Source organism: Sphaeramia orbicularis, chromosome 18, assembly GCF_902148855.1.
Source record: "Sphaeramia orbicularis chromosome 18, fSphaOr1.1, whole genome shotgun sequence".
Classification (NCBI taxonomy): domain Eukaryota; kingdom Metazoa; phylum Chordata; class Actinopteri; order Kurtiformes; family Apogonidae; genus Sphaeramia; species Sphaeramia orbicularis.
The window spans coordinates 32,461,481-32,486,564 of NC_043974.1; the positions used below are offsets into that span (position 1 = coordinate 32,461,481).

Genomic DNA, 25,084 nt, shown 5'->3' on the forward strand with positions numbered 1-25,084 from the left:
TACGAAAGTGGTTTTTCACAGTTTCAGTAAGAAAATGAGTGACATCGCTACAACGTAAAGTTATAAAGTTTTAAAGAATGAGTCTAGTTAGTGGATGGAGGTAAAGGTGACATTTGGGTTCACCAAGAGGCAGAGAAATTGCTGCTGCGTGGATTCCCATTCCCACAATGCACTTCACGACAAAAAGGCTCAAGTAACGTTTCAGTTTGTTATGTAATATTGGACTGTGTTTATAATGCAGTCATTTTCGAAGTTGTTTACCGTCAGGGAAGTGATTCAGGTGCATAAGCACAGAAAAACTCATAGACTGGTGATAATATGTGGAGGCTCAGAAAAGTCAACCATCATCTATGCTGTCATCTTGTGTCCCCCTGCAAACAATGGACTTCATTGAATGTGGACCCCTCCATATAATCTGGATGACTCCTCCACCTGCTCATGATGCCTTCTCCATTCAGTGGTTCTGTTTCATCCACCTAAATAACCTCCTTCATCTAATTCTACGTTTCTGTTGATTAGTTTCTGTTAATTAACTATTAAATGTCCAATGCAATGCAGTGCAATGAATGAAATAAATGAAGAACTGTGTATGCCTGTTCTACCTGATGAAGACACCTCCATCCTCCATGTAAGAGGCAGGAAGTGAATTGTTTTAGGGAGTGAACTTCAACTACAATAACTTTTCTTATATGCTGAGTTGTTGCATGTATAAGTATCACCTGATTATTTCAGCCCTTTGCACACTGTATGATAAGTGTACGGTAATTTAGTAACTTTATAACATGTCATTCTAATGAAGTTCCCTTTGAAGACCAGAATGGTCACTAAATGCATCTCGTCCATTTTTCTAGCCTGCCAATATCCTTTTAATTTAACAGAAATGTAAGTTTTATTTTGTTATATTTTTCAAAACAGTCACAGCCAATCCATGTTTATAAATGCGATTAGACATATTCAACCTCCTCATCTTTTAATGAAATGGATGATGGATAATGACACTACCCCCTTTTCCACTGCAGGAACTTTTATTATTAATTGTTTGAATTGTTAAGAATCTTGGCGTGTTTCCACCAAAATTACCTGGGAAATAAAAACTTTCATTTTTGGGAATAAAGGCATGAGAATACTGTTCACTGTAACATGAAAAGTAAATTGATTATAGAATTTGTCAGATTTTTGTACCAGAATCACCCAAATATACATATGTAAATGTTTTTGGTTTTTTTTTTTTTACATGCCACATATTGTCTGAAAATTCTGATAAAATTAAGTAACTTTTTTTTCCCCAGGTAAGTTGCTCTGAGCAACTCTCGCGAGATCTGGAAATGGAAATCTCGTTCAAAGGAGGTCAAAGTGCATCATATAGCCTGTGTTTTTGAAAAAAACTACTCGTGTGTTATTATTTTATTTAGTCCTTATTAATGTGTTTTGATCCACTCACGTTATTGTTCTGGAGCCTTCTGACAGCAACTTTTTATTGTTATTTTTTATCATTAGATACGAAAATATTTGATAAGGTAAGTCTAATGATAAGGTAAACTAGCTAGCTAAAAGGTAGGTTAGCTAGGTAATGAACCGTTAACCTGAAAATTATCTTTAAAAATATTCAGACCTGTAAAATTGATATATGATTTAGTTAGAATCCAATGTATTAACAAAACAAAACATTTGGAAGCTATACATTGGACTGACTGGAGGAATATTGACATTGAAAAGCGCCTGAGGCAGGGGAGAAGGACTGTCCCCGCCCGACGCCCCCCTCCTCCTCCTCCTCCTCCTCCTCCTCTGGAAAGTTTTGGTCTGTCCTCTCTCCTGTCCAGTAAACCGTGGGCGTCTGTAGAGAAGGTGCTGAGGGAATACTAGTCGGGACATAGGATGCCTCACCGATAGACAAGCCTAATGACGCAACTAGTTTACACAATACGGCTTGAAATTGTGAGGGACAGGATAATACTTGCAGGGTTTCCCAGGATTCCCATGACCAAAAGCAGGCAGAAGACTCTTAGACTGATAGATATAACGTGACAGCTTCTACTGGGATCAGGGAACTTCTCCGGTCATCACAGGGTCAGTCGGTGCAAGATACTACGATGGCATACATGGTTTTACTTCTCCTGCCTTGTGTTTTCATTGCACAGGTGGTAAGTTTGCGCGACTTCTCTTTTTTACCCATTCTGCATGCGTACAAGTCGAAGAAACATTGTGGTAACTTGTCTTCCATGGTTTCAGCCTGTATTAGTCTGCGGGTATGAAAGAGTCATCTCTCAGGAGCCATTCAAGGAGAGCCGGAGAGGTAAGTTTTACTTTAACTCAAATGTGTCTGTGTTTAATTTAGAGAAAAGGGAGGAGGGTGCACCCTGAACTGGCAGGGATCTGTGTTGTTTTAACTGAGGAAGTTATTGGTGCACACAAGTCCTCCAGTGCTTATAAAGGTCTATATAACCTGTTCAGTGTATCTGCCCCAGGAGAGGATGTAAACTAGTGATTTACTGTCCTACCTTCTTAGCTGTGGACGAAGTATGAAGACTTCCATGTCTGAAAAGTGTGCATGCATATCACTTAAATACGTCTTGAAAATGCCCATTTTTCTTTGGTTAAAGACTCTGACAATCTAAACAGCAGGAACAAACGTTGTGTTGCCAGTTTTCACGACATCAGGCAAGGAATGTAAATTCCCATTTCGTCAGGGAGGAAGGATTCATCATCACTGTATCACCATCCTGTCCTCAAGACCTTGGTGAGTCCAGATGTATGTTTTATTTGTCACCTTGTCTGAATTTGCTGTTTTGGTTACACAAACAATCACTAATCACACTTAGTTACCACACACTTGGCATTACACAAAAAGTCAGCTCAAGATTTGACAGGTACAAGTGCTGCCTCATCATATTTTGGTTTTGTTCAGACACACACTCACAAACCACAGACCTGCTCTGACTCTACGTCACTCTTTCACAGTCCATGGGTGGTGTTTGTCACCTTTTTTGTACAGCTGTAATAGCAGTGTGTTTCTAAATGAATATCAATACAGTGTGTAATTGGGGTGTGTTATCCACGTAATTACACCTCTCAGTGATGAGAGATTGAGTCAATGGTGTAATCAGAAAACACAATGCAATAACTGATGAGGCAAAGATCTAATTGCAGTTTCTATATTTCTCAATGTTGAACCACTAGTGTTGAAAATGTTGAAGAAATCATCTTTAATGCAGACTCTAGGAGTAGTTTATTCAGTTTTTGCTAAGGGTGTATAAACAGCTGTCACGATGTGGTGTAGTTTTACTCCTTCCAATTGTGACACAGCAACAAAATCTTTTTTTATTTAGGAAAATGAAACAAAGCAGATATGCTGGAGGGCATTCAAGTCATCATTCTTTGGCGCTGAGACAGACAGGAAGGGTTGTGCCAGCAAGTTGGAGCAACATTATTGCAATTATATATGACCCAACCATCCCAGGTCCACCTACACATACAGTACTGCAATACGACCTTCCAGTATGTGTGTTTGGAGCTGCTCATGTGTCACATTGGTTTGACATGATGTAGTGGAGCGTCAGTGAGTGGTGGAAAAGTATGCCAGTGTTAGTTCAGTTTCATTAAAGGAGTGGGAGATTGACAGAGTTGGGAATATCTCTGAGAGTCTGTTGTTTTTACTTGGAATCAAAGTGGCTGCACAAAGTGGTTGCAGGGTTCCCGCGGGGTCTTAAAAAGTTTTAATAGTGCTGCATTTATAAATCTGTATTTAATACCTTAAAAAAGTCTTTAAAAGGTATTACATTTTATATGGTAGGTCTTAAGTTATGTTGCCATAAATGTGTTTAAATGTGTCTGTTAAATGTCTAAGCTGCAAAGACAGAAACGTTAGTCGACTCAGTTCCACCCGTTTAACCCAACAATTTATACTAAAATTAGGAACCGATTATCGCTAACTTTGCAGCCCCTGGTGAGAAATGACTCGGAACGGTGGGAATCAAGGGGTTAGAGTAAATAAATACATTTTCCTAAATTCGTGGAGTCACAAATTTTTGCCAGTATGGCCGTGAAATAGGCATTAAATTCTGTGCCATGTCATCTTTAAAAGACTTAAATTTAACTTGTAGAAACCTGTAGGAACCCTGTGGTTGGTTAGTGTATTTTAAAGGTACAGTGTACAGTATTCAGAGAATCTTTGAACAATTATGGTATGTAATTTTTTTTTTTTTGCTGCCTGTGACAGGGCACCATCTTGTGAAAAGCTCCTTTTTGTAGTCGCACCTGTAAAAATGGCTCCTGTTTGTGTTTTGTTTTGTTTGGCTAAATAAGTGGTAAAATAATTAAATCTAATGGAGATGGAAAACAGCAGAGATAAAGAAAAGGGACCCTTCATGGAGAAACTATTATTTAAACAAAATTTGAATAAGTAACATTGATCAAATGGCTTTTTAACTTTTAAATACACACAATATATAAACTTTTAAATACACACAATATATAGATATACTCAGTGAAAAATAATTAGGTTGTTTACAATTACTATTTTCCAAATGGGGAGTTTCAGTCACAGAACCATGTTTCCACAGTGGCCTTGAATGGACAAACCTAACAGATAACAAAACTCATTGTTCAGATGGGATCATTTCTCAGATCAGAAAACGGGAGGCAAAAAAAATTGTTTGTATTTGTTGAGAAACTAAAACAATGCATGAATTATAGGATTTACATTTAAACATTTACTATATCAACTGTTTAAAAATATACTCAAATTTTCACAACTCAGTTGTTCAAATGCAATATGATGCATTATAATACCTTCAGTAAACATGACTTGATTAGATTTTTGCATAGATTTCACAGTTTTGTAAATGTTCTTTGATGATAAATTCAATTGTGTTTATGTTAAAACGCTGACAATAAATAACTGTAACCGCCTCATTATGGAACCCAATTTTCTGCTCATTTCAAAATATTATTTCTAAAGAATAATTAATGTTTCAGTTACTCGACAACTATTTTACAAATGAAATCCAGCTTTTAATTCCTTGTTGTCGGTTTCACCCTATATTACTGAGGCCAGAGGTAACGTGACCAGTCATTTTTCTTTGTCTTTATCTGTTGTTTGCTGTGGGATTATGCCAGAACTAATTAGCTGACTTTGATTAATTTTGGTGAAGGGCAAGGCTTTGAAGACCCATTAAAACCTTGGTGTAGATGCAAAAACAAAAACAGAACCTTGACTAATTCAACCAATACCTGCTATGGGGTTTGGTTGAATTATTGAACCTGCACCCCCGTGGCATCTTCTCTCCTCAATCTTGGACATAATAAACACATCAGAAGCAGCAGATCAGCTCATTTATGTAGGTCACCTCAATTAATGTGTTCTTTATGGCTTCTCTATTCATGTTGGTGGTTGAAGAAAACTATTATCCTCCACTAATGCTCACAGATGGTGGTGGGGGGAACTCTAGTCTTATTACACCACAAGGTTCCGGTGAACTCCATCGCTGCAAAAGATAAAGATTTGTGTTTTAATCAAAATTTGCCATTTTCAGGGTGTAGTTGCACATTAGTGGTTGTTGTGAGGTAAACTTTAACAATGAGCCGGTTTACATGACCGTAAATATCTGATAACTGGGAGTAATCAGATCGTTGTAATAATCAGATCTGATGTATTTACATGTACTTCAGAGATGTGATAAATGAAAAACCCTGGTATGTGACATTTCAGTCAATTATTGGATTTTTTTGGGAGTATGTGCGTACATAGTGATGCTACTTCCTGTTATTATCTTACACTTACGATTTAAAGGGGTCATATTTTGCTAAACCCACTTTTATTAGTCTCTGGTACATTTATTTGTGTATTTGTGGACCCTAATAGTTCATAAAGTTTGAATTTGAACCCTCCAGGTGCTGCAAAGCTATCTTTATATTAATTTTGGCAAAAATGAAGTGGATTTCTACAACTTCTTTTAATTCCTGCTTAATTTGTTACATCTACAACTACTTTTGTCACGACATTTGTACATACGAGGGCTGTTCAATAAGTTCATGGCCTCACCCAGAAATACTGGTTGTTATAATACAGGATGTTACATTCTTTCGTGATGGGATAGTGATGCTTGAACATCGATGGACCAAGTGCATTGCTGTAAATGGAGATTATGTTGAAAAATAAAATATAAATTATCAGTCTGTGTTGTTCTGTTCTGGGTGAGGCCATGAACTTATTGAACGGCCCTTGTATAAGGTCAAGACTTCAGACGAACATTTCTTAGAGTACGACATAATTGTATGTCAGCAGCAGCAGTTGTTGTCCATACTGAAAATATGTCCAGACTTCAAGCTGCTTACCTAAAATGTTCAGTTGTTGGTTGAATGGGACAGAGCAGCACAGCCAACAACCTGGAGGGGGTGGGGCGTGAAGTGGCTCATTTGCATTTAAAGGGCCAGCGCTCAAAACAACCTTTCTGGTGTCATTACTCAGAAATAGGGTTGAAGATGGACCTGTGGAGTTGAATTAACGAAGAATTCAGACCCAAGCATAGTATTTACAGTTTATGTAGACCACAGGGAAATGTTTTAAAATGCCTAATTCTATTTAAAAAAAAAAAAGAAAAACATCACTCCTTTCATTGTTTTTGCACATGTGCAGATGTAAAAGAACTAAATAAATCAGATTAACAGGTATACATGCATGAAGACATCAGAGTACTAGGGACAAATCCAGGTGTTTTAGATTTCTCATAATCAGATTGCTGCTGCTATCTTATTATGCATATCAGATTATGCTGTTTATATGATCACTTGAATAATCTGATAATTCCACAAATCGGATTATGGTCAGAGTATTAGTGTGCAAGTAAACGGGGTCAGTGATGAAACTCAATGACAATCCTGCCACTGCACGACTAAAATGTTCACCCTGATTCCATCAGATTTCATCCAGTAAACCAGACTAAGCTTGGGGTGTTGAGTCGGCTACAGTCTTCAGCTTCACTGATAGATGCCAATAAATCCCACACACAGGTCTGATATGTCTGTTAACCCTATTACAGGTGCTCTCTGACGCATAACTTTGACCGGGACAGACTGTGGGGCTTCTGTGCACCTGAAAAAAAACATCCAGAAGGTTAGTTTAACAAACACACCCATGCCTTCAAATGTGGTGTTATTTTGTCACACTATGCCGTATGTTGTCATCCTTAAATACTCCTTTTCCTAAACCCATAGGAAGATTCGTGAACCCTTGTCAGCTGAATCCATGTCAGAATGGAGGCGTCTGCTCACCGGTCCCAAACACTCGATCTTTTGAGTGCTCCTGCTCCGAGAGCTTCAGTGGGAGGCTTTGTGAACACAGTATGCTGTTGATTCTTGTACCATTATATTCAAATACACAATATGGAAAGCATCAGTTCATTTTATTATATATATATATGAGAAAATATGAAGCCTTTGTTATGTCTGAATTTGTACTATTTTTGTATCACAGAGTGTTTTCGTGTCAGTGTGCTCAAGGCTGTTAACATCAGTCATCTGACAAATGACAGAAGGAAATGTTGTCGTCATAGCAACACAATGTAAAGTACACTGTCACCCATAAAGTTGGAATAATTCTTTTTTCACATACATTCTTTTTATTCTTATTTATACACATCAGTAATCACCTGTGACCTGGTGTAATGATCACATACTGAGTCTCAGTTACACTTTATCTTTGAAGAATACATCACAATTATTTCATGAGAAGAGGCAAAAAATATTTTATTCCAACTTTATGGGCAACATTGTATTTAAATGTCATCTACAGTGTGACCGTGAGAATGAACCTTTACTCACAGAGACCCAAACAGCCACTGGTGACACAAACCATCTACTGATATAAACTGTCTAATACCTGTTGATCTGTTCATTCTATCAATACATGTAAATAATTAGTGTAAAATGCAGTTTTTCATCTTTTCATGGTCATCAGATATGACCCATTTGGACGTTCAGAGGCTCCGTAGTTACCGTGGAAACACTGTCATGTTCTACAACATTGATTCACCAGTAAAACCCATGGAGATGGATCAGTAGTGGCTTTTCCATTGGACATATGTACAAAACTTTACCGATATTTACTAAATGTTGAAAAAACAGAAGTGCATCATGTTGGTTTTTCCATTATGTCATAAATGCGATGCTTTCTTTATTTATTATTGCAAAATGACATGAGAAGTCATTCCATAAACATGGTGACGAACATAAATATCACGTTGATTTACAGATATATTTATTATTATTATATATAACCCTTCTATCTCGTACTAAATTTAAAAAATTTATTGGGTTTCCTGGTGTGTCCGCACGTACCGCACCATGTTTCTTTTAAAACTCTTCTTCTTCGCTTGTTGTAACATCTGTCAACATCCATTTTTTAAAATCACGTGACTCTAGTTGCAGAAAAAGGTCTTTCCATTGCAGTTTTGCATGATATACCAATTTCGCTACACCCAAAAAAACACCTCTTGCCAGCACAAAAACTTTTCATTGAAAAACAAGAGTTTTGGCGAAATTGCCGTTTTCCCATTTGGTAAATTTTTATGCGCAAGTTATATTTGTGTAATTTGAGGATCAATGAAAAAGCGACCAGTGACAGTGGATGGACTCACTTGTTTTGACATTCATTTAGCAATATCTTTGCTGAAAAAGTAACTTTTTACTCTTTTTTTTTCTCTGTTTTGATATTATTAATTTTGAAGTTACTCAGAGTTTTCATGAACATCTACATGATCTGTGAATTAAATATAGGAAAATGCATGATTTACACCAAAAAATGCAAAATACAGAGGATAAGATATATATATATATATATATATATATATATATATATATATATATATATATATATATATATATATATATATATATATAAATAGGTGATAAATCTGTTAAGAAAGCTAGAAATAGGGAAGAATTCATTTGGGAACTGCTACAAATGTAGTGCTTGGTCTTTATGGGTTAAAGCTGTAACTTATAGATACTGAAATAAAAAAATAATTTAAACAAAATATTTTTTCAGGCCCTGAAGTTGGTTCTCAAGTTTTGGAAAAAGAGTTAACTGAGAAAAGGAAAAGGCAGCTCCTCTCATAATCATGGTCAGTGATTCTTGAAGATCAAAGAGTGTACAAGGAAACGAAAACACAGACACAAAAACATCCAAAACTGTGGAACCACAGCCATCAAACTGCATACTCTGCTGGCTTTGTCTTCTCCTCTCATATTTCAGACTGGTGTCCTTTTGTGCTTCATGTCTTTTCAGAGAAGTGCTATGAAACCGTACACCTGCGCTATTATGACACCGGAGAGTCTTGGGGACGAATTCACCTCCGTAATGTGGAACAGTGCACATGTGTGGAAGGGGAAATCCAGTGTGAGAGAGTCCACTACACAAGTAAGACCCACTGTGAGCTGCCCTGACCAGGCGCTGTTTTTATTGTTTGCTCGTCTTTTGTTGTACTGATTTGAGTGAAACCTGATGAGGGGATGTGCACTGTCAGGAAATGTTGCAATGATTGTCTTTTAAGTGATCTGTGTTTGTACTCAAGCTTAAATTTCAGCTGGTATTGTGTTTTAATTGTTGACACAGGTTCTAGAAAATTAGACCTTTCCAGAAGACGATGGAGAGAGCAAAACTGAAATACTGCATTTCACTTTTTTTTTTACTTCTCATTCCTCATAAAACAGGTCTCCTCCCAGTAACCGTCCAAATACACCTCACAGCAGAAGATATAAAAGACAGGCCCTACCCTGTCTTTGATCAGAGCTCCTTAGTTACAAGATTAACCTTGCTGTGGAAGAAAAGACACGTTGACTCACTATATGACTCAGGAATGGCGTTTAGGACACACCTCATGGGTCCTCAAGGTGCTTTTATCTCAGTGGTGGGATGTTCACTTCCACTTAACCGATTGTTGAGCATAAAGGAGAGAGGCACTGAGGTGCTTTCATGCTCCGTCAACTGAAACTGGTTTTTGTCATGGTGGTAGCGTCTTATCGCTGGAAATCACTGATAAAATAGGCCTGAATGTGCTTCTTTCTGAATGTTTTCATTTCTGAGAGCAATGATAGAGCGTCCTCCAATGAGGATTAGAAATAAATGTGTTTGAGAGAAAGGTTAGTGCTTTATAGATGCCCCTAGTTCAAATAAATTATCAGAAATAATCTTCAGAATACTCTGGATGGTGCAAGAACTGACCCAACTTTGTACCAACTGTTGAGTCACTTAAAATATAAGGTTTATCAGGCTGTTTCATTTGTTTAGGTTAGAAGAAATGTAATAATAGTGAAGTACAAATCCCTTAATGAATTATCCTTAATTGGCTATGAATATATAATGATATGATAAACTGGGATGTGAAAACATTTGAAGGAAACTCTGTGGAATAATAAAACAGTAATGTTAAGGATAATTAAGGCAGTTAAAATCCAAAGCCAGGGTGTTCCCTTGGTTTCTATGGGTTTAGTTGCTGTTTTGGCTCCAGTATTTTCCCTGAGGTATTGGAAGATTTATGTGGATGTTTTAGGAGTCTTGAGTTTTTTCAGTAATTGAGACTTTAGCATAATTTTGAACCATTTGTAGAATAACATTTGTACAAAAAAGCTCCAAAAATGTAATTAAAAAAAAAAGTGTACTGGGTATCACCTGTAGTTATTGTATTAGGGGAAAGTTGGTTTGTTTGTCAACATTCTAGCGGCAAAACTATTGGCTGAATTCATGCCAAATTTGGTTTATAGATTGCCAGTGACCCAGAAAAGATGTGGTTACAGTTTTTTTTAAATCTTTTTTTCCCTCAATTTTTGATTCTTTAGTCTAATGTTAGTAAAGAATATGGTTTCAAGTTTATGTAGAAAGGATTAAATGGATTAAGACTGTAAATGCCACTGAAAAATACTGAGGTTCAGTGTTTTTTCTAAATCGCCCATCATATGTAGGAGCTACTGTTAAAACTAACAAGCAAACACCTGACATCTGCAACATCGCTCATCACTGAGGTTCAGTCCAGGGCAACAGGCGATGATATACAGTCCATAATCAAAAAGTCGCAAATGTAACTTGATGAAACCTGCAGAAGCCCCATTGAATTTGCTCAGATTACAAGAATGTAGTAATGCTGAAGTAGATATACTCAACAATAAAATAAAAGAAGCCCAGAACACTTGCTAAAACAATGGTAATAATATAACTGAAAAATTTGCAAAAACTCTGTATGTTAGCCAAAACAGGTGACCCCAGTTTAGGTTATCATGGACATGGTGGTAAAAGTGTGCTGTTGTGTGTCTTGATGTTTCCAGTGTGTCGTTCCAACCCCTGTCAGAATGAGGGAACGTGTCGATTGATCACATCCACTGGTAAAGAGGTGTGTAACTGCAGACGAGGCTACAGCGGACCGCACTGCAGCTTCGGTGAGTTAAAGCACAAGTGGAATCTGCTCTGGTTCGTTTCCACATTAATTTAGTTTGAAGATGGCCATAAAACACTGAACTGCTGCCCTCACAATCGCATCATCAGGGAAATGTTTTATCCCAGTTAAATCTTTGCGGTCATGCTCCAATTATTGCTTGATTAACAGGTGAAGACATGAGCGAGCAGATGAACTTGTACTTAAACGGCCGTGCGGTTGTTAAGGTATATGGAAGGACATGCTCAGACAGGCTCTAACGCGATGGAACAGAGTTATCACACTGCAGCCGGAAACTGTCTGATTTACTGTTTACATTCCGCCATTGTATCGTCGAAGTGAGGTCGACACCAGTGAAATATGTGTTTTGGTTTGTGTGTCTTCTTCTGTGGTTTGTGTGCGAGTGTAGAGCCTGAGACAGAGTGCTATAACAGCAGGGGCACAGGTTACCGAGGGACGGCGGGCACCGCAGCGTCTGGCGCCCGCTGTCTGCCCTGGAACTCAGACCTGCTGTATGACGAGCTCCACGTGGGCACGGTGGCGGCCTCACCCCGCAGGGGCCTTGGGGACCACGCATACTGCAGGTGTGTGTGCTCAGATGTCCTGCCAACTGACTGCTACTGTTGGTCCTGGAAAGATTTAATTGTGCTTTTTTTTCCTGTTTGAAAAGCAGTTTGACACCAAGTTTGAATTGTGGAAATTTATAAGAACTGACTGAGTGGATTAATCTTCTAATGAACGCTTGTGGACAAGTAACATGGGATGTAAATTACTGAGACAGACCTGGATTTTGATCTTTTGAAGTAGAATTACAACAATCTGCATCAAAATTTTCCCCTCTTTTACTAAAACCAAAATATAGTAGCTTTTCCAATATTTTTTCAGAGGTTTTGTGAAGATTTAGGCTGCATGTGGGGACTTTTTGATGTTATTTGTCTATAAACTGCATTGTTTTGGACCAATATTATTGCAGTATTTAGACCAGGGGTGTCAAACATATGACCCATGGGCCAACACGGGCACACCAAAGGCTCCAGTCTGGCCCACAGGATCGGGGTGAATTTGCAAAGTGCAAACATTACAATGAAGACTTTTTTTTGTCCAACTTGTTTATTTGACTCCTATGTTATTTTTTTTAATGACAGTCTGAACAGCACAAATCAGGTTTATATCAACTCAGACCCAGTCCACTTTCATATCTGGTCCTAAATCAGATACATATATGATGTTTTACAATGTGACTTCAGTCTGAACAGTTATTTCACTTTTTATTCGACCTTTATGTCATTGAAATGTGACAGATGTCACAATTCTGCCCCAGAGGAGGTGAAACCCAAAAAGATCCATGTTTACTTCCATAAACTTTGTGGTTCAGAACTGTAGACTGTTCACACATGAGTCTGATGGCATCACATTTACGTTATAATGTGGAATTCAGCAAAAAATCGGAATTGAGCGTCAAGACCTGCAGTGTGAATGTAGCGTAACATTCAAGGGTGTCAAACTCATGGTAGTTCAGGTTCCACATACAAGCCGATATGATCTCAAGTGGGTCAGGCCAGTGAAATAATAACATAACAACCTATAAATACTGAGTCAAAATTCCAAACTTTAATAATATCATGCTTGTGTCTAAAAGTTTTGTGCATTTGTAAATCCACTGTGAACTGTAACGCACATGAATAAATGACAGCTTGAGACATAATATTGTTTTTGCACTAAAACAGAGAGAGAAATTTGGAGTTGTCATTATTTATAGGTTATTATGTTATTATTGTACTGGTCTGATTAAATTGAGCTTTATGTGGCCCCTGAACTAGGCTAAGTTAAACACTCTTGATCTAGGCAATAGTAACAAAAAACAGGAAACAGATCTGTTCATTGTTGAAGTTTGTCCCAGCTGGAGTTTTATAACAGAGGAAATTAGTTTTTTTGCTAGAGCCATGTGTTTTATACCATTCAGAGAGTTTAGAAACTGGGCTGTAATTCTTCTTCTGAACTTCAGCAGCAGCAAAACAACACAAACTCCACAGGTTACATCGGACTGAAAGCAAACACTTTGTGGACAGATTTTAAAGTGTTTACTAATCAAGAAACATTAGCATATGAACAAAAAGCTCTTTGTTAAATAATTATACTGGCTCTCAGGTCATGTAGCCTCTTACACTCACTGTTCTGTCTGTGTTGCCATGGTAATACTATGATGCCCAATGCTTGTTAAGTGACACATTCTATACATCCATGTAACCAGAAGAACATCAGCTAAAAGCACAACAGAAGCAATGGTTGGACAACAGAACACAATTCAAACAAACACTTTTATGGGTTAATATGCAAACCAGATTAACAGTCTGAGACCAGTGTATGTCATGAATAAATTAATAAAACAACAGATCAGTGCTAAAAACTTTGCAGCTCTAAGCAGATCCAGTAGTACAAGGATTTTTTCTCTACTGATTAAACTCACTGAACGAGGCAAAGAACAGAAAAAACATTTTGATGTGATGATTATGAATGGTTCTGTACCTTTACTGTTTTCTGATCATAACTTGTTTTTTTTTATGAATGAAGTTTCTACTATCGGCTAATCCATTGTTTTATGTCACACTGAAATGATTCTGACCAGAAACAAATGGCCCAGAGTTTAACAGGTTAAAGAGTGTTTGTTAGTAATAAACAAACTTCTTATTAATAATTATACTGGCTCTCAGGTCATTAAAAGTGAATACTAATGGAGTAGAGGAGTTTTGACAACGCTGTTATTTATTTTTTAAGAGCATTATGTGTGCACACAAATTCAATCTAGATCTCAGAGTGTCGTAACGTTACGCCTGCAGAAATACATGCCAAACCAGTGAAATCCTCTGTTCCAAATGGTATTAGTTACCAACCCTTCAGTGACTCTAAAAGGCTCCACTATTACATCAGCCTTTGGCCATGAGTCAAACATCTCTGAGGCACGCTGCAAAGATATCATTATGTTTAGTAAAAGGCGGTTTAAACAAATTAAGCCCAACTAATTATCTGTCTTTGGAAGCAAAACAGTAAAGTAAAATACTGTCCTCATGCTCAGTGCCCGGCTCAGTTCTGATTGGTTCATGCCAGTTGGTGTCTTTTCTCTAACTTCTGCACATACTGCCTGAAGCAACTTCTCTACATAAAATAAAATGCAGCAATGTGGGTTATTCACGCCATACCCAGTGCGTATAGTCGTCTTTGGAGAAATTTGCATGCAGATTTTCCATATTCCCACACTGTGATTTTTCATCCGTGTGGTGTTAAATGATGTAGAGCCTGCATTTTCTTGTCAGGTTCCTACACTGTAAAATTTAGTGTTGAGTGAAAGGGCTGCTTAAATTTTTACGTCAAATGAACAAACACAACTTGTTCTCCTAAAATATATCATGTTGTCTCAGTGAATTATCCCTTGTCGCGTGTACCTCTGTTTTTTTTTTTTTTTTGGATACAGATTTGTTAGTTGAACTCTTGGGGTAGTGGTTTGAACTTAAAAATTGAATTCTGGAGAATTTTGCTTTTGTTGATGCTGGACTCAAACTAGGGATCTTCTTATAAAGCAACTGCACTTACCACTACACCACCATGTCTTGACTAACTGTAAAGTATAATGTTGTGCCTTTATTTTAAGCGGTGTGATTTTTCAAATTTCTTCACATATCTCTATAGGTAAACCAAGACACAACTGAAAATATAATAACGATAATAATAATAAATGCTTCCATAATTTCAAACAATGGAAGTGCATACAGTTGAGGCACTTTCTTGAAAAACAAGTGGTGTCAGGCACAACAAATCCCACCCCTTGCATGTATTGTAGCTTACTTTGGGATGGATCCAGCTGATGTCATCATGTCTCATCATGTTTGAAGTAAATTGAAACAAAATTGATGTTTTTATAGACATTTGAAATTTCGCCCCATTATAAGTAAATGAAAAAATTTGAACTTTGACCTACTTTTCCCAACATGTAACCACATCTATTCTGGGATCACTGGCAATCTATAAACCCGATTTGGTATGAATTCAGCCAATAGTTTTGCTGCTAGTGTTAACAAACAAACAAAGAAATAAACAAACCGAACCAAAAACAATGCCCCTAATAATTGCTAATGTGTGTTATAAAATGTATTCCCAGTTTTGAAACAAGGTGCAAAAGAGCGACGATAAGTTCATGACTGGAAAAGGCACCTGCCAATTGTCAGTGATGCATTTGGATGTTACATCACCAGAATCTGATGACGCAGGGCTTAACTCCGCCCACTCTCCTGAACTCTCACTGAAGTTAAGTTGACAGAATTTATTAAGTTAGTTAAACAAGGATTTTCAAGTTAAGGTTTGAGACATTTTTGACTTGTATTTTTGTGTTATTACAACAAGTCAAGTAATCAGTTGTTCTAACACAAAATAATGTTAGCACAACAGTTCTATTTTACAGTGTACAGAAGTGTCAGTTAGGTTCAGTTACATGTAGAGTCAACTTTGTTTCCCAAAGAGACTAACAAAACAAACTCCTAGTGGTTTCCAGCGCCAACTTGGCTTATCTACAAAAGTCTGATTTCCTCCCGTGTCCAACTTTTCACCCTTAACCAGCAATGTCCTGACTCATATCTTCAAGTCCATGTGCTAGCACTTGTCACTCATATGCACCAGTGACCATAAAACCGCTGCAAGCGTTAAAAAAGCACATACTGCTCACTGTAAAAAAAAAAACTTATCTCCTGCACATTTGCTGTCTGTCCACTTATTCCTGCTATCCTCGGTTGTTGTTGCTATGACGACCCTGCACTGTGGCAGCAGCTCGCATAGCAAACCCACAGCAAATGTCCCAAAATGTCCCAGACTTCAAAGAAAAGCCCATTTCAAGCAAACATTAAGGATTTGGTTGAAAATATGCAGGCTCAGACTGGCAGATGGACCACGGGCAGTTATTAGGAAAAGTTTGAGCATCACTGAAACACATTTACATATTTTACATATTTGTATTGGCATGTGTCTGCATCAGGATTTCCATTAATTGCTACTTTTTGCTTGAAAAACTGAATCAGCAGCGTCACCTTTCACTGCTGCCTGACGTTCCTGTTGAGCACCAGTGAAAGCACGTTTTAATGACTCTTAAATCTACCTGGTTTGCTTCAGTAAATCAGGGGATGAGTCTTTATTTGCATCAGAAATCCAGGATTATCAGAAACCTGCAGAGCAAAATCTTCTGTTTTAAGCCCTGCTCACACAAGACTAGTATTACCTGTCCACCTGTGGTAACTAAAATTAGTAGAAGAAGTTTTCTGTGATGTAAATCTACCATATCTGTAATTTATAGAGTAATAATTCTGCTGCAAATTACCTACTCTATTTCAGCTCTGATAATATGTGTGCTGTGTGAATCAGCATCTCTGGTTTTTGGTGGATTATTAACATTTTTTGGTTCCTCTGCGGATTTAGTCAGCCTATTTCCTGGATGCGGAAGATGGAGGCTCCGCCGATGATGATAAATTCAAGTTTTAGAAGTGTTTTGGGTGGAAATTCAAGAGGACTTTTATCACAGTATAAAAGGATGTTCACTGAAAGAGCAAAGTCAAATATTTCAGTAGAACGACATCTGAAAAGATTAGCTGGACTCCAGTTGCAGTAAAGAACATTTTGTCATCTTTGAGTGGTTATTAACAAGTGTTAAATCTGCCCTTTACATCAGAACAGGGGAAATGTCAGACAATTTGAGTAAAACTACAGACTTTTACCTCTTTTGTTTTAGTGTTTTAGTATTTTCAGATCTAAATGCTGCCCATTGTCACAGCACTGCTTTACAAAGAAAAACAAAAAATACAGTAAATTATGGATGAGACAAAAAACAAACAAAAAATAGTTATTTTCATCACTACAAAGTTCCTTTGCATTTACGTAAACATTAATGCATGGATAAAATAATAAGGTTTATTTTACTATAATGATCGACTTACTGTATATTATTACCCATATTACAGGGCTATCTAGTAAAGAAAACAAAAATTTGAGGAGTAATAATCTCAGTGTGATTTTGTTGATTTTCAAAATGACATTCCAAAAGAAACTGTGATCTGAAACTAGTCCATAGTAACACTATTTTACACTGAAAACCCATCAGAGTACTGTCATTGACCAGAATCAAAACCAATATTCAGCAAAGCCATGAAGACCAAACCTCATTCCACTGCTGCTTCCATTATCAAGTGAAAACTACAATATTTGGCACTACTTCTTTCAGCCAATACTCCATATTTTACTTTTTTGATTTAGTAAAAGACTTTTCTACGGACAAATGTTGCAAAGTAGTTTGAACCACTGTGATATTTATGTGAGACCGCTGTTCTCAATTTGTACATTATGATTATCTGTCCCTAGTAAATGAAACTTAAATACATAAATAAATAATGTGTAATAAGACAAGATTTTTACCCTACAACAACAGTGTGAAAACATGTCCATGTTTCACACCAAATGGTTTCATTCTTCTGGCTTCCTGAAATGGCAAGAATAACTGTAATAGAATAGAATAGAATAGAATGGAATAGAATACAATAAAATAGCGTTTATTGTTATTGTGTGTTCATTGAAATTAGGAGTGCTACTGTAGTCAGTGCAATGATATGAATAAAAACACAATACATTAGAAAATAAGAATGGAGGAAATATGAAATTACAAAAAAAGTAAAATAAGGAAATGGCATATAACATTCAACAAAAAGTATGATAATAGATCTAAAAGTAGAATAAAATTAAAAATAGACATAAAATATGAATAGATACAATACTAACATTAACTATAAAAAATAGTGCATTGATGTTTTAATAAATATTGCATTGTTATTGTTGCAAGAACAGAGAATTTTGCATGAAATGCTGAGATTATTGCATGACTTATTGAACATAATTCACAATTATACAGGGTGATTGCACATTATTGGAAGTTATAAGTGAGTGTAAGTGAAAACCCTAGTGTAGATATAGGCCAGAGTGTCATGACATGCACTTGTGTAACACTCGACAGAGATTTAAAGGGGTCATATTTTGCTAAATCCACTTTTATTAGTCTTTGGTTCATTTATTTGTGTATTTGGACCCTAACAGTTCAAAAAGTTTGAATTTGAACCCTCCAGGTGCTGCAAAGCTATCTTTATATTCATTTTGGCAAAAATGGAGTGGATTTCTACAACCCGTTTTAATTCCTTCTTAATTTGTTGTGTCTATAACTAGCTACGTCACGACATTTGCACGTATAAGGTCAAGACTTCCGACAAACATTTCTCCGTAATTGTTTGTCAGCAGCAGCGGTTGTAGTAAAAACTGAAAATATGTCCAAACTTCCCGCCGATTCCCTAAAATGTTCAGTTGTTGGTTGTATTAACGAGCACAAGTGGCTGAACGGGACAGAGCAGCACGGTCAACAACCTGAAGTGGCTCATTTGGATTTAAAGGGCCAGCGCTCAAAACGACCTTTCTGGTGTCATTACTCAGAAATAGGGTTGAAGATGGACCTGTGGAGTTGATTTAATGAAGAATTCAGACCCAAGCATAGCATTTACAGTTTATGTAGACCACAGGGAAATGTTTTAAAATGCATAATTCCATTTAAAAAAGCAAAATATCACTCCTTTAACGCCAGTCCTCCTTTGTTATGCATCAGTATTTTTCTGTAGAAATGGGGGGAGCGTTATAGATGTTGTCCTGGACTGCATAATGTGTGGAGATAAAAACAGCGTTGGTGCACCCACACGCACTCTGTATCTGTATGTGCAGAAACCCAGATGGGGACAGGATGCCGTGGTGCTACACACTTAGTGACGGCGCCATCTCCTGGGAGTACTGTGACGTCCCCTCCTGTGTGATGCCTGTGTGTGAGTAAACACAGCACAGGATGACGTTCACTCAAACACACACACCATCAGGTTCTAAGTGGCATCTGTAGTAGAAATAGAGGAGGTAATGGTAGAGTATGATTTAATGTTATTAATATATGGTAAGGATGATGCATATAAAACAGACACATGAATACTGTTTTGCAGAAATAGAGTTAAGGCTGAAAAATATGTTATTATGATAAAAATGTCATTAGTTAGGACTAGGAGTGCACATAGTTTGGATTTTGTAATGTTGATTTGAGTCGACTTGGTGGGATTTTAAGGAAAATGCACAGATTATTCAAGCAGAAAAAAAACCAGTTGTGCAAAATTAATTTTCATTTTCAAACCAGATTCTTCAGGGGCCACATACGGGCCAATTTGATCACACCAGTAAAATAATTGCATAATAATTTGTAAATAATGATAACTCCAAATGTTCTCCTTGGTTACACATTAACCTTAACAAATATGAACAACCTGAAATGGCTTAAGAAAATTCTGTGCAATTTTAACAATGTAATAGATCCACTGTGATCTGTATGTTGTGTTAATAATAAATTGAGACATAATATTAATGATAATATATGAAATTGCACTTATTTTGCTTAAAAATCTCTTATGCATTCATCTGCTTTTCCGCATCAGACCTAGTAACAAGAAGTAGTGTCCTTGAATATGGTCCATTTCTCCCATCTTCAATTTAAAGTTCCCACCTTAATCCTCAGACAGAACGTTAATTTTTTCATGGTATATATTTCCTCTATAATGTCCAGCCATTGCTGTGGTTGTAGAGGGTCACTTTTTAACCAGCTACTTGTGACAACCTTTTTGCAGGCAAAAATTAATATTTTAAATAAGTAAGTGTCTTCTCTTTAATTACATCATCAAGTTTTAGACCCAGGTAGATAGTCTGGGGGTCCATTGGAATTTTATTATTAAAAATTACCTCCATTGTCTGAACAACACTGTTCCAAAACATTTGGATTTTTCGACATGTTCAAAAGATATGTGAGTGGTTGGCATTCATGTGGCCACACCCTCTTCAGCATTGCTGCTGTTCTCCTAATTGTTTGCTTTTCATGTTTGGTGTAATAAAAAAGCAATTGAGGTTTTTCCAGCCAGACTTTTGCCAGCTTGTAGAGCTGGTGGATATTTGCTGTGTTTTACACATAGAATGTTACTCACTTTCAGACAGAGTAATATTCAATTCTGATTCCCATTTCGATTTAACATAAAATGAATTCACACCATTGCATTTTTGTAGACCCTGATATAATTTAGACACAATCTTAGTGGGTGTTTGTTTGTATGCTCCTGTGAAGACCTTAATCACGTCGTTGCCCTCTTATAAGTCACTCTTAAGACAAACTGCATTTTACACCAATTATTTACATGTATTGATTAGATTAGTGGATCAATAGGTATTTAACTTTTTATATCAGTAAATGATTTTAGTACCCAGTGAATGTTTAGGTGTTTATGGGTTGTATTACATAACGCTGTGTCTGAACATCTATTCTTCATTTCAAAGGATCAGAACTATTCATCTGGACCAGTCATCACCTTATTAGAGATGTTCATTCTCACAGCCTTGATTAAACCACCGCGTCTGCAGCTCGTCTTAGAATGTCCACAAAGAGTCATATGCCTCCGCTTTTAATGAGACCTCCAGTGTTTGTAATAAAAACCGAAAAGAATAACGCTAATGTGCCACTCTGAGAAGTTAAATGTCAAGCAGCAGAGGGTTTTTTCAGTTAGCGTGGGCTTCAGAAGATCAGGGAGAATCAGGATGAGTCACTCTGAATCAACATGTCATGTCAGGTGGAGCCAAATGTTGATCAAGCGAGTGGGTTTTGGCACCGATGGCACCAATATACAGAGAATCCAGAAGCTTCTTCCATCTGCTGTTTCCTCACTGACATATGACTTTGCAACAGGATGCTTCAAACCAAAACATTATCATCTTATAGAGTAGCTGTTTTTTTTTTGTTGCTTTTTGCAGGGATGATTCAGCCAGCTGCAAAAACAAGAAGAGGTATTTAGGTATTTATAAGTATTAGACATATTAGTCTGGTAGTCACTGTAGAAAAGTAGCTTATAGAAATTCTGATACCAATATATCCAATAAGACCACCCTTCTTAAATGTATGTTAAGGGTTTTTAATTAGGTTTAATGCACTCTATAAGTCATTCATAAGGGCAACAATTGGTGCATTGTTAGCAATCTAGTTTTACCAGTTTTTTTTTATTAACGTCATAAGATTTAATGAATTAATGTGTGTTTGTATGTGTGGGCCAATAAGCATTTTAATACATGAAACTAACATGAATGGCAGATTAAAACAATCAGAACAATGTCATGTACATGTATGAAAAGCTGTAGAAACTAATGTTAGACCAGGAGGGTCAAAGTCATTTTAGTTCAGAGGCCACATTCAGCCCAATATGGTCTCAAGTGGATCAGACCAATAAAATAATAATAATATAATAACCTATAAATAATGACAACTCCCAATGTTTCTCTTTTTTAGTGTGAAAAAGTAAAATTCATGAATAACTTGAAGAACTATGAACAACCAGTTTGTCAAGAATAATATTATACCTCAGTTTATCATTTACACATGTAGAGATCACAGTGGATCTACAAATACACAAAACATTTAGTAACAGGCAGAATATGGCCTTCTTAACAAATAAAACACTCTACCTTTAACCCATAAAGACCCAGCACTACTTTTATGTCAGTTCCCAAATGAAATTTTCTCTATATCTAACCTTTCTTAAGTGATTTATCACCATTTATTTATATTATCCTCTGTATTTTGTATTTTATTTGTATAAAACAGGTATTTTCCTATATTTAATGTACTGATCATGAAGATTTTCATAAAAGCTCAGATTAAAGTTGAGGGTTGGTATATCAAAAGCAGAGAAAACTGAGGAAAAAGTGACTTTTTCAGTAAAATTAAATCATCAACTGAACATAAACCAAGCATTTCCATCCATTGTCATTGATCCAACTCCATGGGTTTTACTGGTGAATCAATGTTGTAGAAGATGATGGTGTTTCCATGGTAACTATGGAGCCTCTGAACGTCCAAACGGGTCATATCTGATGACCAATTATTTACATGCACTGATAGAATTAATGGATCAAGAGGTGATCTGTTTAGGTCAGTAGATTCTTTTCATCGCTGGCAGTTGTTTAGGTTTTTAAGGGTTATACAGGACAGTGTTTCCCACTTTCTACAAATTAACTGTAACTATTAAACCATTTACATCAGTAGATGCTTTTGGTTGGTGATGGATGTTTTGGTCTTTATGGGTTAATCTACAAGAATCAGAATCTTACACTCCAAACCAAAACAGAAGAGAAGTAGAACAAAATGAATCCCTTCCCAGTTCCCACCCCTACCTCTAAATGCCCTGCTTTTATTTTAGAATGATTGAACTATTATTAAAATCCCACTTTAAACATTTTCTTTCCCATTAATGTACCAATGAATAAAACATCGCACAATGAAGAGCTTCGCAACTTTTAATTATGAGCAGTTAAAATGCTCCCGCTGCTTATCACAGTGAACTAATGCGAGGAAATGTGAATATATTAGCATTTTCTTTTACAGATTTTGTGAAGATTCAGTTAAAACTTGCATTGCATTGATGGACCCAGTCTAGTGAAGTGCTTCTGCCGTTTGCCCTTATTCACCTTTTAGTGTCGAGCCTCAGATCTGATCGCTTCTTGAGACTTATTCGTCTTCTCCATCAGTGACATTTATACTTGTCAAGTTCATCTGATGTTGATTAATCACTTACTAGGGTTTAATCATCATCTGCATGTTTAAAAAGTTTAACTTGATGCAGTAAATTAATAGATTCATACACCAAAGTAATGGCAATGTGTTATTTTTGATGGTAAGCCGCATGCATTTCTTAGGAAATAGTTTAATTACAGATAAAAGATTAAAGATCCAGAACTATTTTTGTGGTGACTTCCAAATGAATTTTGTCTGCATTTAACTTTTCCTAAGTGATTTAACACCATTTATTACAGTATTATCCTCTGCCTTTTACATTTTCTAGTGAAAATAAGGCATTTTTCCTGTGTTTTATTCACTGATCTTGTAGATGTTCATAAATAAGAGTAAATTAAAAGGTTTTTATATCAAAACGGAGAAAATTGAAGAAAAAGGATATATTTTTTCTTCAAATATATCATAAACTGAACATAGAATAACTTTCTCCAAGCACTGTCATTTATAAACTCCATGAGTTTTACTGGTGAACCAATGTTGTAGAAGATGATGGTGTTTCCATAGTGACTACGAAGCCTCTGAACATCCAAATAGGTCATATCTGATGACCATGAAAAGATGACAAACAGCATTTTACACCTATTATTTATCTGTATTGATAGAATTACTGGTTCAACAGTTATTAAACATTTTAGATCAGTAGATGGTTTCGCTCACCAGTAACTGTTTAGTTTTTTAAGGGTTTATATGTTGACTGATAAAAAGACAGAAGTAAAGTAAGTGAAGTAAGTTTTAATGTCAGAGATACAGCAGAATAGAACACTGGTTCTTAAACGCATTTAGCTCAAGAGCAAAAGAGAAGCGAGGTATCTCCTTGGCGTATAAATTTCATGTTGTACCATTGTACGATCTCAAGCTCTAATGCAATTGAATTCACATAGCAGAGCCATTTTACATGTATTTAAATGTAAAAAATGAAGTGTATTATGTTATGCTACCACAGGTATTGACGTATCAAGTATTGAATCAACAAAATTGACAAAATAATCAGGAAAATGAACAAAATGGTCAAGAAAATGAACAAAATCATTCAAAATAAAGAAAATAGTAAATGAAACGTACAAAAATGAACAAAAAAAATCAGGTAAACAAAAAAAGAACAAAATAATCAGGAAAATGAACAAAATGATCAAGAAAATGAACAAATTAGTCAAGTAAACAAGCAGAAAATTAACAAAATGAATAATTAAATGAACAAAATATTGAGGAAAATTAACAAAATGATCAAGAAAGTGAGGAAAATAATCCAAAATGAAGAAAAATAATAAATGTAACAAACACACATGAATAAAATAATCAATAAAATTAACAAAACAGTGCACATTTAAGGTCCTGACCCTGAGTTTGGGAAATGTAGGAACTTGACCTGATCAAATAGTGGAGTGTATTGACTTATAAAGTGTTTCCAACCTAATGAATGATCTTAATAAACGATAGTCTTTTCTAAGGGTTGTCTTATTGTGAAGCGGTGCTGAAATTGTAAGCTTTTATTTCTGTACTGAATCATTTTTCCTCCTGCAGCTTCTTCTCGGAGGGTCTTCATCCTGAACTCCAAACCCGCCATTAAAAAACCCAAACCAAACAAAAAGCCTGTGTGCGGGAAAAAGCACAAGAAGAGGTTGTCGATAGCGAGGGGGCGGATCCTGGGCGGGAACTCTGCGCTGCCCGGCACACACCCCTGGATCGCGGCCATTTACATCGGACGGTCGGACTTCTGCGCCGGGACCCTGGTCTCCTCCTGCTGGGTGGTCTCTGCAGCGCACTGCTTCTTCCGCAAGTACGACAACAGCACAAACTACCAGTGATTCCAACTGGAAACAAATGGACCTGGATTTAACAGGTTAAACTATACTTTAAAAAGGAAACGACAAAAAAAAAGAAAAAGTATTGCCAATTCAATGAAAATGTTACACTGATGTTAGTATACTTACATAAAGTGTACTGGGGAAATATT

General features: G+C 36.5%; 1 protein-coding gene across 3 annotated transcripts in view; it reads left to right on the forward strand.

The window, feature by feature from the left end:
* Nucleotides 1-1,832: 1,832 nt before the first annotated feature.
* hgfac (HGF activator) overlaps nt 1,833-25,084 on the forward strand; it is a 30,507-nt gene continuing 7,255 nt past the window's right edge. Inside the window, exons 1-11 of one of the 3 annotated variants that reach the window (XM_030161610.1) lie at nt 1,833-2,141; nt 2,230-2,293; nt 2,644-2,737; nt 7,038-7,111; nt 7,213-7,338; nt 9,284-9,415; nt 11,317-11,427; nt 11,833-12,007; nt 19,212-19,309; nt 21,318-21,350; nt 24,652-24,907. In XM_030161610.1, coding sequence (XP_030017470.1) covers nt 2,091-2,141; nt 2,230-2,293; nt 2,644-2,737; nt 7,038-7,111; nt 7,213-7,338; nt 9,284-9,415; nt 11,317-11,427; nt 11,833-12,007; nt 19,212-19,309; nt 21,318-21,350; nt 24,652-24,907 — 1,214 coding nt within the window. In that variant the 5' untranslated portion in view covers nt 1,833-2,090. Of the gene's footprint in view, nt 2,142-2,229; nt 2,294-2,619; nt 2,738-7,037; nt 7,112-7,212; nt 7,339-9,283; nt 9,416-11,316; nt 11,428-11,832; nt 12,008-19,211; nt 19,310-21,317; nt 21,351-24,651; nt 24,908-25,084 lie in introns of all 3 variants that reach the window. The other 2 variants (XM_030161611.1, XM_030161612.1) reach the window with 2 other exon arrangements.